A 15105-nucleotide genomic window follows, 5' to 3' on the forward strand; every position below is an offset into this window, starting at 1 on the left:
TGAATGCCACACAACTCCAGGAACATTTAATAGAGGTGAGAGGCACCCAAGTGTCACGTCAGACCATTCGAAACTGTTGACATCAGCGAGGTCTGCGGATAAAACGACCTGCAAGGGTACCTGACCACACCACCAGGCACAGGCGTCATCGTCTTGCATGGGCCAGGGAGCATCTACGCTGGTCAAGGGACCAGTGGGCCTCAGTGCTGTTCACTGATGAAAGATGATTCATGATAAGCAGAAATGATGGCCGCCAACGATGTTAGAGATGTTAAGGAGAGTACTATGCATTAGCCACTGTTTGCCTTTGGTGATGGTGGTGTTAGAGTGTGAGCAAGTGTGTCTAGTCAATACAGAACCGCCCTGCAATTTGTGAATGATCCAGTGACAAGCCCTTACTACTTGAAAAACATCATTTATCCAGTCATTGTGCCTTTGCATGAACAACATAGGCCTAATTTAATCTTCATGGATGACAATGAGCCAGCTCATTGAGGTCGCATTATTAGAGAATGGCTGCTGGAGACTCGGTGACCTCAGATGGAGTGGCCTGCACCTTCTCCAGACCTGAATATCATTGAAAACCTATGGTATCAGCTGAGTCGCAGTGTAGAGGCTCGTAATTCTGTACCCCAGAACCTCAATGACCTGAGGGTCGCCCCTTCAATAATAGTGGGATGCTATGCCTCAGCAAACAAGAAGTCGACTTGTAAAGCTGTAATTGATGCTCAATGACAAGTTCTTGAGACATTGACATTTTTGTGGGGGTATACCCACCACTGGTGTTGGCTTTTGTTTCAATAAATTGTTTGAGATGAGGAAATCACCATTGCTGCTTCTACTGAAATGCCCTACTTTCATGATATACAGTCAGGTCCATAAATATTGGGACATTGACACAATTCTAACATTTTTGGCTCTATACACCACCACAATGGATTTAAAATGAAACAAGCAAGATGTGTTTTAACTGCAGACTGTCAGCTTTAATTTTAGGGTATTTACATCCAAATCAGGTGAACGGTGTAGGAATTACAACAGTTTGCATATGTGCCTCCCACTGGTTATGGGACCAAAAGTAATGGGACAATTGGCTTCTCAGCTGTTCCATGGCCAGGTGTGTGTTATTCCCTCATTATCCCAATTACAATGAGCAGATAAAAGGTCCAGAGTTCATTTCAAGTGTGCTATTTGCATTTGGAATCTGTTGCTGTCAATTCTCAAGATGAGATCCAAAGAGCTGTCACTATCAGTGAAGCACGCCATCATTAGGCTGAAAAAAAAAAACCAAACCCATGAAAGAGAGATAGCAAAAACATTAGGCGTGGCCAAAACAACTGTTTGGAACATTCTTAAAAAGAAGGAACGCACCGGTAAGTTCAGCAACACCAAAAGACCCGGAAGACCACGGAAAACAACTGTGGTGGATGACCGACGAATTATTTCCCTGGTGAAAAAAACACCCTTCACAACAGTTGGCCAGATCAATAACACTCTCCAGGAGGTAGGTGTATTTGTGTCAAAGTCAACAATCAAGAGAAGACTTCACCAGAGTGAATACAGAGGGTTCACCACAAGATGTAAACCATTGGTGAGCCTCAAAAACAGGAATGCCAGATTAGAGTTGACCAAATTACATCTAAAAAAGCCTTCACAGTTCTGGAACAACATCCTATGGACAGATGAGACCAAGATCAACTTGTACCAGAGTGAGGGGAAGAGAAGAGTATGGAGAAGGAAAGGAACTGCTCATGATCCTAAGCATACCACCTCATCAGTGAAGTATGGTGGTGGTAGTGTCATGGCGTGGGCATGCATGTATGGCTGCCAATGGAACTGGTTCTCCTGTATTTATTGATGATGTGACTGCTGACAAAAGCAGCAGGATGAATTCTGAAGTGTTTCAGACAAAATTATCTGCTCATATTCAGCCAAATGCTTGAGAACTCATTGGACTGCGCTTCACTGTGTAGATGGACAATGACCCAAAGCATACCGCAAAAGCAACCAAAGAGTTTTTTAAGGGAAAGAAGTGGACTGTTATGCAATGGCCAAGTCAATCACCTGACCTGAATCTGATTGAGCATGCATTTCACTTGCTGAAGACAAAACTGAAGGGAAAATGCCCCAAGAACAAGCAGGAACTGAAGACAGTTGCAGTAGAGGCCTGGCAGAGCATCACCAGGGATAAAACCCAGCATCTGGTGATGTCTATACGTTCCAGACTTCAGGCTGTAATTGACTGCAAAGGAATTGCAACCAAGTATTAAAAAGTGGAAGTTTGATTTATGATTATTATTATGTCCCAATACTTTTGGTCCCTGAACAAGTGGGAGGCACATATGCAAACTGTTGTAATTCCTGCACCGTTCACCTGATTTGGATGTAAATACCCTTAAATTAAAGCTGACAGTCTGCAGTTAAAGCACATCTTTTTTGTTTCTTTTCAAATCCATTGTGGTGGTGTATAGAGCCAAAATTGTTAGAATTGTTTCTGTGTCCCAATATTTATGGACCTGACTGTAATATCACTGTAGCGGGAACTTTTTAAATTTTCCATAAATTTCACCCAAAAGCCAAATATCCTTAACTTTTTGTGAGTAGCGTATAACTCTGTATTCAGAAATGTTAAACAAAGACGTCAACTGCGGATAAGTGGGTTAAACCTTCCTGACAACCCCTAATGTAAATAAGGACCCACTGGAGATCAGCAAATCACTGCAGATCTTGTAGCTAAAATAAACTTAGGATAGTCACACATATCTCCTACAGCGACCACTACAGGGTAAATGTGGTATTACACAGACAACTGTGTAAATGCATGGTTGTGCTCAGTCCTCCAGAGCAGGAACAGCTCTCTGATCTGGTTAGCAGAAGGACTCTTACCCTTTATGATCATCCTAATAGAGGATATGGAGAAGGGTCGTCCTAAGTGGTGATTTTTGAGCTAAGATGTACAAGGTCAGAAAAAAAATATTATCAGCTGCCTTGCTTAAATATATAGAATTCTCATTTCCGTTTGCAGAGTTTATTTCTGAAAAATAAAGGAGAGTTGTATGAATATTTTGGAAGGCGATAAGGAAGGGGGTCAGCTTAGCTGTGTCTGATTTGTAGAGTGACTCTCCCTTTCTGTCTGGCCAGCACAATGGTTGGGAACGTGTGTCTAATTTTCCATGTTGCGGAAAGAATGCCTATGCCTAACATGCTACAAATACTAGGGCCGTGAACAAGGTCTAGGATTACGAAACGTTGGCCAGTGGCTAATTATGAATTTTCATGGATGGATAAAAAAAAGAATAAGACTAATGAAGTAAAATAAAATAAGAAGCTTAAAAGCATCTATAGAGTGCCGTGGTTTTTTAAAAATATTGTCTAATTTCCCAAACCTGAGTGCGTAGAGATGGATGGAGCCACTTTCCTTTGGAATGACAAAACAGGTATAACACTTGGAGTAATGGGACTAATCAGGGACAATGACGGCATGGGTTTTGCAATGTTATAAAGCAGGTGCCAGAGTGCAGCTATTGATGTTTTTGCATTGACCTGGCAGTGACACTGGTGGTGGACACACGGCATCCCACGACTTCCAGGAACTTTCACAACATGATGAGTGCAAAAAAGTACAATGATTGACATAAAAAACAAGGTAACGTATTCATTAAAGGGGCCTGGGATTTATTTGAGGAGGATGTTCTGGTGCAGAGCAGGAGAAGCAATTCTTCTGCACAGTGCCCTGCCAATGACCTCCACCCTGACCTGCAGGGGCCACCCTCTGACGGGGGCGAGAAGCAATGCAGACTGCACTCACGTACTGATGGTGCAAACTCTTTAATTATGTGTGTGCTAGTTTTATGATGTGACGGTGGGCTACTGTCCACTGGGACTGAGCTTAGGCCACACATTTCATTTCATATGGGAGAAGCTGGAGGAACTTGGGTGAAAGGGCAGTGCTTTTTTGCAATAAGTCACCCAGATTACACCCGGTGTGGTTTTTAAGAATGAAATGAGTACAGGAACAAAGTGTGTGAGACGTTCCAGACCTCTGACCCTTTCACATTACATGACTGCTCACTCACTTCCGAACTGCTAAGGGGTGGAGTGGTACCAGTCAAACCAGGGCTGCGAAATGCTGTGCGACCGGTGGCAAAGTCAGAATGTGTCAAGAAAGAGTAACATGAGAGAGAAAGGAGGGAAGGAGAAAAGGAAGAGAGTAGGAGGAAGATGTAGGGAAGGAAGGAGAGAGAGAGAGAGAGAGAAAGCAGGAAAGAGGAAAAATAGGAAGGAGGTAGAGAGAAAGAAAGGGAGAGAGAGAGAGAAAGAGGGAAGGAGAAAGTTATAGAAGGAAGGAAAGAGAGAGAATAGAAAGGAGGTAGAGAGAAAGGAGAAGGAAAAAGAGAAGAACAGAAAAATAGGGGAAGAAAGATATAAGAGGAAAGGAAATAGAAGAAGAGGAGAAAAGGGGGAGAGAGAGAAGGAGAGGGACATAGAAGGAAGGAGGGAGAGAAAGTGGTGAAATGGGAGAGAGAGAAGAATGTAGAAGGGAGAGAGAGGAGGAGGAAACAAGAGAAAGGTAAGGAAGTAGAGAAGGAAGGACGGAGGGGGAGAGAAAAGAAAGAAGGTAGAGAGGAAAGGATGGGGGGAGAAGGATAGAGATAGAGGCTGAAAAAGATATAGGAGGGAGGGAAAGAGAAAAGAGGTAGAGAGAAGGAAAGGGAGAGAAGGATATAGAAGGGATGAGGAAGAGAGGAGAAAAGAAAGATGAAGAGAAATAAAAGGTGGGAGAGACATCTAGAATGAATAAAGACAATATAAAATGAGGGGAAAAGAGAATACAAAGAAAAATAAAAGTTTAAAAGAAACAGATAGAGACAGTGAAAGACACACTGAGAGAAGGACGAGTGAAGGGATAAGAGGAAAAGGGAAGAGATGAAAGGAAAGAAAAAGTAGCAGAGAAAGGAAATAGAACAAATATAACAAGATAGAGAGATGGAAATAAGAGGAGAATGGGAAATATGAACAGAGCAGAGAAAGACTGAGGTCAAAGGAAAAAGAGAGGGGATAAGATTGAGAGAAGGGGAAAATAGAAAGTGAGAGGCTGAGAGAGAAAGAGAGAGAAGGGGCCCTGGAGCATGAGGTCCACCTCCTAGGCAGTGAAGGACCCCACATCCCAGACTCCCAGAGGAGAGGAAACTCTGCGGAGACCACGGTGACTAGAGTAGACCCTGCCTAAAATTATTATTGTGTCCCTCACCCTGGTCATAGTCCTGGGATCTCTAATATGTTCTGTAAAGTCCCTGTCCCCGGCATCTATGGGGATCAGATGTTCACCAGTGACTCCAGCACCAGGAAAAGGAACCAGAACTACACCGGGAGGAGAAGAAAGAAGAAGACACCGGGGGAGAAGAAAGAAGGAGACACCAAGAGGAGAATAAAGAAGGAGACACCGAGGGAGAAGAAAGAAGGAGACACCGAGGGAGAAGAAAGAAGGAGACACCGAGGGAGAAGAAAGAAGGAGACACCGAGAGGAGAAGAAAGAAGGAGACACTGAGGGAGAAAAAAGAAGGAGACACTGAGGGAGAAAAAAGAAGGCTATTTGACCCTGAAGCAGAGTGATGGGGTGCTGCGCCAGATGACCTGGCCTCCACAGTCACCGGACCTGAACCCAATCGAGATGGTTTGGGGTGAGCTGGACCGCAGAGTGAAGGCAAAAGGGCCAACAAGTGCTAAGCATCTCTGGGAACTCCTTCAAGACTGTTGGAAGACCATTTCAGGGGACTACCTCTTGAAGCTCATCAAGAGAATGCCAAGAGTGTGCAAAGCAGTAATCAAAGCAAAAGGTGGCTACTTTGAAGAACCTAGAATATTACATATTTTCAGTTGTATATAATTCCACATGTGTTAATTCATAGTTTTGATGCCTTCAGTATGAATCTACAATTTTCATAGTCATGAAAATAAAGAAAACTCTTTGAATGAGAAGGTGTGTCCAAACTTTTGGTCTGTACTGTAAATGGTTAGAGGTTGCCAGACATATAAATGGTTAGAGGTTGTCAGACATACAGATGATGTTAGATGTTGTCAGACATACAGATGATGTTAGAGGTTGTCAGACATACAGATGATGTTAGAGGTTGTCAGACACACAGATGATGTTAGATGTCAGACACACAGATGATGATAGAGGTTGTCAGACATATAGATGATGTTAGATGTTGTCAGACATACAGATAATGTTAGAGGTTGTCAGACACACAGATGATGTTAGAGGTTGTCAGACACACAGATGATGTTAGATGTTGTCAGACATACAGATGATGTTAGAGGTTGTCAGACATACAGATGATGTTAGAGGTTGTCAGTCATATAGATGATGTTAGATGTTGTCAGACATACAGATAATGTTAGAGGTTGTCAGACACACAGATGATGTTAGAGGTTGTCAGACACACAGATGATGTTAGAGGTTGTCAGACACACAGATGATGTTAGATGTTGTCAGACATACAGATGATGTTAGATGTTGTCAGACACACAGATGATGTTAGAGGTTGTCAGACATATAGATGGTTAGATGTTGTCAGACACACAGATGATGTTAGATGTCAGACATACAGATGATGTTAGAGGTTGTCAGACACACAGATGATGTTAGAGGTTGTCAGACATATAGATAGTTAGATGTTGTCAGACACACATATTATGTTAGAGGTTGTCAGACACACATATGATGTTAGAGGTTGTCAGACACACAGATGATGTTAGATGTTGTCAGACATATAGATGGTTAGATGTTGTCAGACACACATATTATGTTAGAGGTTGTCAGACACACATATGATGTTAGAGGTTGTCAGACATACAGATGATGTTAGAGGTTGTCAGACACACATATGATGTTAGAGGTTGTCAGACATATAGATGGTTAGATGTTGTCAGACACACAGATGATGTTAGATGTCAGACATACAGATGATGTTAGAGGTTGTCAGACACACAGATGATGTTAGAGGTTGTCAGACATATAGATGGTTAGATGTTGTCAGACACACAGATGATGTTAGATGTCAGACATACAGATGATGTTAGAGGTTGTCAGACACACATATGATGTTAGAGGTTGTCAGACACACAGATGATGTTAGATGTTGTCAGACATATAGATGGTTAGATGTTGTCAGACACACATATTATGTTAGAGGTTGTCAGACACACATATGATGTTAGAGGTTGTCAGACATACAGATGATGTTAGAGGTTGTCAGACACACAGATGATGTTAGATGTTGTCAGACATATAGATGGTTAGATGTTGTCAGACACACATATTATGTTAGAGGTTGTCAGACACACATATGATGTTAGAGGTTGTCAGACATACAGATGATGTTAGAGGTTGTCAGACACACATATGATGTTAGAGGTTGTCAGACACACATATGATGTTAGAGGTTGTCAGACATACAGATGATGTTAGAGGTTGTCAGACATACAGATTATTTTAGAGGTTGTCAGTCAGACATAGAAGGAGAGCAGACCGGGAGCAGCGGCTGCAGACGCCGACTTTCCGCGCTGCTGGCTCCTGTGTCGCCGTTAGAGGGCGCTGCCCCGCCTCGTATTTCTCTCTCTGCTGCTGAGTGTGAGGTGGAGAGAGGCAGCAGAAGGACGGGGCTCGGCGCTGAGAAGTGGCACGATGCCCCCAGAAGCCATAGCAGGGGGTGCAGCCGGGTCATGTGCCAGTCTGCAGGTGCTGGCTGCCCCCTCACCCAACCAACTGTCGGCTAATATTAGCCCTCCCGTCCGTTGTAATGGGATCTATTCTCTCCCGCAGTTGGTGCTGTTATCAGGGAGTTATGTGCCCGGCCGGTGCCCAGGAATGCGGGCGGCATCCTCCCCCGTCCTCTGCCACTTCCAGGGAGAGACAAGGGCAGCAGATAGATAGGAAATGTCGCCTCCTCACTTTCATTCAGCCGTGCCAGGAAAACGGAGAGTCCGCCAACTTGGGAGGGCACGGTGCCAGGCTGGCCCTTCTAGAAGTTCATTATCGGGGGCAGCCATCTCTGAGAAGAGACCGCCTACGATGCCCATGCCTGTCTAATACTCCAGACAGACTGCCTGTGTGTGTGTGTGCGCGCTGCCTGGCATTCCTCATGCCAACTCTGATGATGCCCTCCTGCCTGGCACCGCCAGTCTCTTCTGCCCTCCTATCTGGCTGTTTGCAAAAATCCCAACCAAAAGGAAAAAAAAAATATGTCACCTGATTCACTGTGAATTTGTTAAAAAAAAAAAAAAAACTCCCCACCCCCAAACAGACAGACACACTCATACACACAGGCAGGAGACCGCCCACCGCAGACAGCTAAGACCCCCTTATAGATTTAAAGAGAGACTGCATTGCCTGACGTTCATTCAATAGAGAGATCCCAGCACTCCACAGCATCACCTCTCCACTCTCTGGGCTGCACTGAGGATGTCACATCGCCAGGGCTTGCTAGGACTTCTTGTCACTATGTCCCTGTGTCATTTCATGGAAGATCACACAGTCCAGGGTAAGCAGATCTCCACTCATCTTCTCCTTTCAGGGTTTTTTTTCTCCATCATTTTTTTATTTATTTTTTTGCATTTTTTATGTTTTGCTTTTTTTCTTATCTGTTTGGGGAGACTGATTTGTGACAACAAAAAAAAATCTAGGAAAAAAAAAAAAAAGTTTAGAAGTTGGACCAGAGAAAGTTTGCTTTCCAGGAGTTTGGAGACATGGTGGCAGTGTCCCCCCCGACCTTCTTATCAAGGGGGTGTTAAAGGGACGGTAGACCTAAAGCTGATCTTCTGCTGGCCATTGAGAGGGATGGACGCCTGGATGTTGGTCTGGATTAACGACGGACGATCTTCGTGATAAAGGATAGGGGGGCCGATTGGTAGAGATACCTGAGGGTAGACTCGGGTAGGTGATTGAGAAAGGTGGCGACCACGTGATTTGTACGGAATTTAATCGATGGGTCTCCATCGTCTTATCCCCATAGGTTGTAAGGATTGGTGTAAATTGGGGATGCTCTGAGGTCGGATGGAAGATATTATTTTGCCACTGTTAGCTGCATTGGTCGTGTAGTTATAGTAATGCATCACTGACTGTATATTATATATATATATTATATCTATTGTTCTCTCTATATTATATATAGTTCTATATTTTATACGTATTATATCTACTGTTCCCTCTATATTATAGATACTTATATTATATATATATATATATATTTTTTATATATATATATATATACTTCTATATTATATATATATATATATATATATATCTGTTTTCTTTATATTATATATACTTCTATATTTTATATATATATATATATATATACACACACATGATATCTGTTGTTTCCTCTATATATATATATACTTCTATATTATATATATATATATATATACACACACATGATATCTGTTGTTTCCTCTATATATATATAGTTCTATATTTTATACGTATTATATCTATTGTTCTCTCTATATTATATATATATACTTATTTTATACAAATATTGTACCTATCGGAGACGGATCATGTCCCTGTGATCATTATTTTATCTCGTATACTCCTGTGGCGAGAGACGTTGACCTACATACAGGTGACGGGTCGGATAGATAAGTTGCACTTTCAGAGACGGCTTGGCTTGGGCGCCCCTTTAACGTCTTGCTCCTGCCTTGTAGCCCGGCAGAGTGGCGAGCGTCAGCCCCGCTGTACTTTTATACCCTTTTATTTCACTTTTAAGCAGTGTTATTTTTGCGAGGGCTCCAGCTCGATCGGATATGTCGAAAGAATGTGCAAACGTCCTGAAGCCCACACACAGATTGCAACATAAAGGCACAAATAAAATGGCATTGAATCACTTTAGGAGCGGACGCTCTTGATGCTGTAATAAAGGCAGGAGGAATGCTGTTTTATATGTGGCTAAAGCCTTGTGTCAGCCGGGAGAAGGGGGGGGGGGACGGGGACGGTACGAGCTCTGCTGTGCGGCTCCTGCCTCTCAAGGGGTTAACCCGCTCTCGGTGCGGTGTGTCTGGGGATAGGCTGGCGTTACTACTGCGGGTTATGAAACAGGACAAAATAAAAGTAAACAGTCTAGTGGAAGTAGTGCAGAGCACACGTGTTTTGTCTGGGTGGCTGCTAAGTGACACTGATATGGCTGGGGCGCTGTGTCTTGCAGCTGGAAACTGTTGGCTTCAGCAATCCAAGAACGGACGGTGCCAGGTTCTCTACAGGACTGAACTGAGCAAAGAGGAATGCTGCAAAACCGGCAGGCTGGGCACCTCCTGGACCGAGGAAGACGTACCCAACAACACGCTATTCAAATGGATGATATTCAACGGAGGAGCTCCCCACTGCATCCTCTGCAAAGGTAGGGCACGGGCTCTCTGTGAGACATGTCAAGAAGTGAATGACTATTACAGCATGCTAACAATGGGTTAATACATAACGGTAGTGCCTATGGACATTATTGGACTATAGAGTGGGAGGGCGGAGGCGGGCGTGGGGGGGGGGGGGGGGGTCTGTTTCCCATAGATCACACCACAGCCATTAGGGCTAAGTTCTACAAGCTGTTCTGTATTCGACGCGCCTACCCTCCTGCCTACATACCTGAGACCCTCTAGTCTGGGCTCTTGCAGATTGTGGCCACCTAGAGTTGATTATTAAGTGTTAGTTTTCACGGGGGGATTTATTAAAGCGGTGAAGGGGACATCTGCACTCAATTTTAAAGCAGATTTCTGGAAGAACTTGTGCTCCCTTCTCTGTAGATCATGTGCACCGATGGGAAGGACCTTTCCCTCGCTGTAGTTCTGGGTTGTTTCTTAGAGCTTTGTGTCGATACTTTATATGATACGTTGTATGACCGTGTTCGCTTGATTGTAAGCTCATAGTAGTGTTTATCTGCAAACAGAAACGTGTGAAAACGTGGACTGTGGACCCGGAAAAAAATGTAAAATGAATAAGAAAAATAAGCCAAGGTGTGTCTGTGCCCCGGACTGCTCCAACATCACCTGGAAGGGCCCCGTGTGTGGTCTGGATGGCAAAACGTACAAGGACGAATGTGCTCTACTCAAGGCCAAATGCAAAGGAGTCCCGGAGCTGGATGTGCAGTATCAAGGCAAATGCAAAAGTACGTTATCAAGTTATGTATGCACTACATGTAAAGATGACTGGGGACATGTCACATCACGAGTCCTCTCATGGTTTAGGTGCCCATTTGATTTTTGTCCATATGTCAGTGTTAATAGTGATGGCTTTCAGTGGAGCTCCTTTTCATTTCCGTGTCTTTTTTTTTCTTTTCCAGAGACATGCAGAGATGTCCTATGTCCAGGTACCTCCACGTGCGTGGTGGACCAGACCAACAATGCCTACTGCGTGACATGTCATCGGCACTGTCCGGAGCCTACCTTCCCAGAACAATATCTATGTGGAAATGATGGGATTACGTACGCCAGCGCTTGTCACCTGCGGAAAGCCACCTGTCTCCTGGGCAGGTCAATCGGTTTGGCGTACGAGGGAAAATGCATAAGTAAGTTGTCTCCAGAAAGGGGTGATGGTTCTTTGATGGTAATAGCCTCCTAGTTTTGTTCATCTGACCATAGCTCTGTAGCTGCCGTAGTACAACGAGTCCATCATGGTTGACCATCCATGTAAACTGTGAAGATCTAAGCAGCTGAGATGTGGTCTACTACACATTCCATCTCCAAAGAAGCCATAGTTATCTCATAATGGGTTGTAATATGAGCTTCCAATATTATTAGTGTCCAGGTCACCCGTCTGATTCTAAACTTCAATGGCTGCCTACATGGATGAAGCAGTGAGATAGCAGAAAGTCATCATGACTGTCCTTTCATGGCCGTAGAGATGTAGGCATTGTGTATTCTGGAGAGATTACTGACATGTGATTCCTATTTGCAGAGGCCAAGTCATGTGAAGACATCAAGTGCAGCATTGGAAAGAAGTGCCTGTGGGACAGCAGAGTGGGCAGAGGCCGCTGTGCAGCGTGCGAAGATTACTGCCCGGACAGCAAGTCTGACGAAGCGGTTTGCGCCAGCGATAACACCACCTACCCCAGCGAGTGTGCCATGAAGCAGGCCGCCTGCTCTTTGGGTCTACTTTTGGAAGTCAAACACACCGGATCTTGCAACTGTAAGTGACTTACTGCAAACAAAAAACCCAATCTAAGATTTCGAAAGGCAACCCCTCCGTAATGAAGACTAGAGAGAATTGGATATCAGCACAATGGCTAGCTATGTATCATACCCGTTTACTAGCAAGGATGCAGCCTTGCCAGACTATGAAAAAAAGCTATATTTTCTATTTACCAGGGGTTGCCTGAGAATATCTTTCCCTCTATTTTTCTAATTTTCTTCGCTTCTATGTGCTTCGCTGAATGCTTCATTAACGCTTTGAGTGATCTAACTCCATGAGATTCACCGGTTGATCCGGTCCCTGTCTTAGCGCAGCGGCCGCTACTAACTCTGAGGACCCAAGCAGTACACCTAGAACACGAGCGCTTTTTGTCTGATTACAGGAACCTGCAATAAAAGCCTGATCCATTGGGTTCTTCAGAACTTTCCGCAGCTTAAGACTTCATAGATTAATTTAAAAAGTAAAAAAAAAAAACAGGAAAAAAAAAGTATTAATTAAGAGTTGATGCCGAAATGCATCGCTGCAAGACACATACAATGCAACGCTGTTTTATGGCTGTTCAGAGAGCAAAAAAAACAAAAACAGACAAAAACAATCATGCACTGAGCTTCTGCGCTGTTGTTGTCCTTATTTAAACAACAGCTCCCCTATATTCCCCTATATAGCCATTAATGAAGATCCTGAGGAAGACGAGGACGAGGAAGACCCTGACTACAGCTTCCCATTATCTTCAGTCCACTGGTAAAACTGTTGGAACAGCCTTTGGCAAGGAGTGATGTCCATACTGTATATAGGTGTATGCTATTTATTTTGAGGAAGAAGAAGAAAAAAAAAGTATACATATAGTTGAGTCTGGTAGACATTTATTTATACTGTGTCATGTTTTATAATTTATACATAAAATGTCTGTTTTTTTTTTTTGACTGTACACCTTGTTTTGAAGAAATATATTCGTCAAAGGGAGAGCAGTGTTATTTATTGTGAGAAACCTTTGCTTGTAAAGTTCAGCTTTTTCGTGTAAGTCCATTCCTGATAACTGACCAGTACTGTCCACTCCATACACTGATGCTAGAGAGTAAGCGTGGGCAGGGCCGGATTATTGGAGGAGAACGCTCCACCATGTTGGGGTTCTAGGAGGCCACCCTTTCTACTCAGGCCCCTTAAAATCATGGGAAATTTTCTGTGGGGGCCTGTGTTTTCTAGTTATGCCGTTCTCACCCTTGGGACCCTTACTTCTTTCCTGATGCTCCTATCCAGCTAGGAAGAGATCGGAGATTGCATGTAGCATGTTCTTTTGAAGTCTAAGGGAGGTTCCTCAACAGTCTCCATAACTCCCATGGACTTAAGTAGAGGGGGCCACCTCTCTTATATGTGATTGCAGTAGAGGTCAGGTAGAAGAGGGATGACTGCTCCGACAATTCTTTTTTGCCAAGGGACCTCCAGCAACCCTAGTCCGGCCCTGTGTGTTGGCAAAGTTCTGCAGCCCATAGCTTGGTGAATGCCATTGTCCCGGTAGACCTCAATGACAGGGAAGAGGCCATTCAAGAAGCCCTGGTCTACAGAACGGTTCCTGCTTTAGAGCTTTTTCTTGGATTTCTTCACATTTGCATGTCAGTTCCAGTATGTTTATTTATTGGATTTTATCTTTCGTCCTGTACATACATCCTTTGGGTTTTGTTTACAAGGAATCTTGACTGACCAAAAGAAGCTGCAATCACTATATCAACAGAGGTTCATGGATGGAAATTTTTTTTTTTGTTTTGTTTTTTTACGGCCATTTATATGTGGCCCAGTGTATAACCGCAACCACAAGGACTCTGTGGGAACTCATCCCCTTAATCTGTGAACCCGTGCCAAAATATCAGTGTTTGGTTGTAACCATATCAGAGCTTTATCAGTCCAAGTTTCTTGCTTTTCACAATACTCTTCTTTGTTTCTGGTTCAATTTTCTATTTTCAGAACATGGCAAGTGAAATATAAAGTCATTTAAATATATAGTTTTGTACTTTTTTACCATGTAAATGTGCAATGTATATAAAAGTTATAAAGTGTATGTAAATAAATTATGGTTGAACAATAAAATGGAAATTTCCTATGTAGCCGTGTCATCTGTGTGGATCTGCTTTGGTAGTGTAGTTACCATTGGGAGGGGGAGGGGTGTGTCATCAAATCTGTAGCTCATTCATTAGACAAAGCACACATATATGGCTGATTGGGAGTAAACAGTAGAGTCTGTGCATGGGGTGCGAGGTTAATCAGGACAGTATCCTAAGTCCCTCTACAGTGAAACTCTCCTCTGTTTGCTCATGTCTTAAAGTATACAGATCAATTCCGTTTGTCTTGTCTCTCCCCATCCCTCCTCCCGGAGACTTCATCTGTCTGGCGCTCTGCAACTTCCAATCTTATCAAGTTATCTTAAGCACCCTTAAAAGTGAGAAATACAAACAGCTAGACGTTCCTAATTGCCCATCCAAAATTAAAAGCGAAACCCAATTAATGATGGAGCCGATGGCAGAAAAAGCCAAAAAAAGAGGGAGAGAGAAAAACACTTGGTATTTGAAGAAAGTGCGGTTTATTAATAGTTCCGTTTACATCACTGCACATACTAATGAGGATCTGTCGTAGGGTCACAGCTCACCCCCTCTCCCTCCCGTTGAATCCAGGGCATCTTCTTGTGATGCAGGTACCAGCTCCGTCCACCAGTTCTGGAGATTTGGACTTTTTCCAGTGCCCTCTTTAAAGTCTATCTCTCTGGTTATTGAAAATGTTTGCTTTTCTAATGGGGGGGGGGGGGGTCCTTGAGCTGGGGGCCACTAACCACTAGAATGAGGATTCAGCTTTTAGCTCAGCACTAATGGTGATGGGACCAACATAGATTTTTGTAGCTTTCCATAACTTGAGGTATAGTTTCAATGGGAACT

The 15105-nt window shown here is 43.4% G+C and overlaps 1 protein-coding gene across 1 annotated transcript; it reads left to right on the forward strand.

Annotated features, from left to right (window-relative positions):
• The first annotated feature begins 7912 nt into the window (after positions 1 to 7912).
• Positions 7913 to 14265, forward strand: FST (follistatin). The gene is made up of 6 exons (XM_040421232.1): positions 7913 to 8546; positions 10212 to 10403; positions 10944 to 11162; positions 11337 to 11561; positions 11951 to 12181; positions 12850 to 14265. Exons 1-6 carry the CDS (start codon positions 8468 to 8470, stop codon positions 12927 to 12929), a joined length of 1026 nt encoding a protein of 341 aa, XP_040277166.1. The 5' UTR covers positions 7913 to 8467; the 3' UTR covers positions 12930 to 14265.
• Positions 14266 to 15105: the final 840 nt, after the last annotated feature.

This window comes from Bufo bufo, chromosome 2 (assembly GCF_905171765.1).
Source record: "Bufo bufo chromosome 2, aBufBuf1.1, whole genome shotgun sequence".
NCBI classification, from domain to species: Eukaryota; Metazoa; Chordata; class Amphibia; order Anura; family Bufonidae; genus Bufo; species Bufo bufo.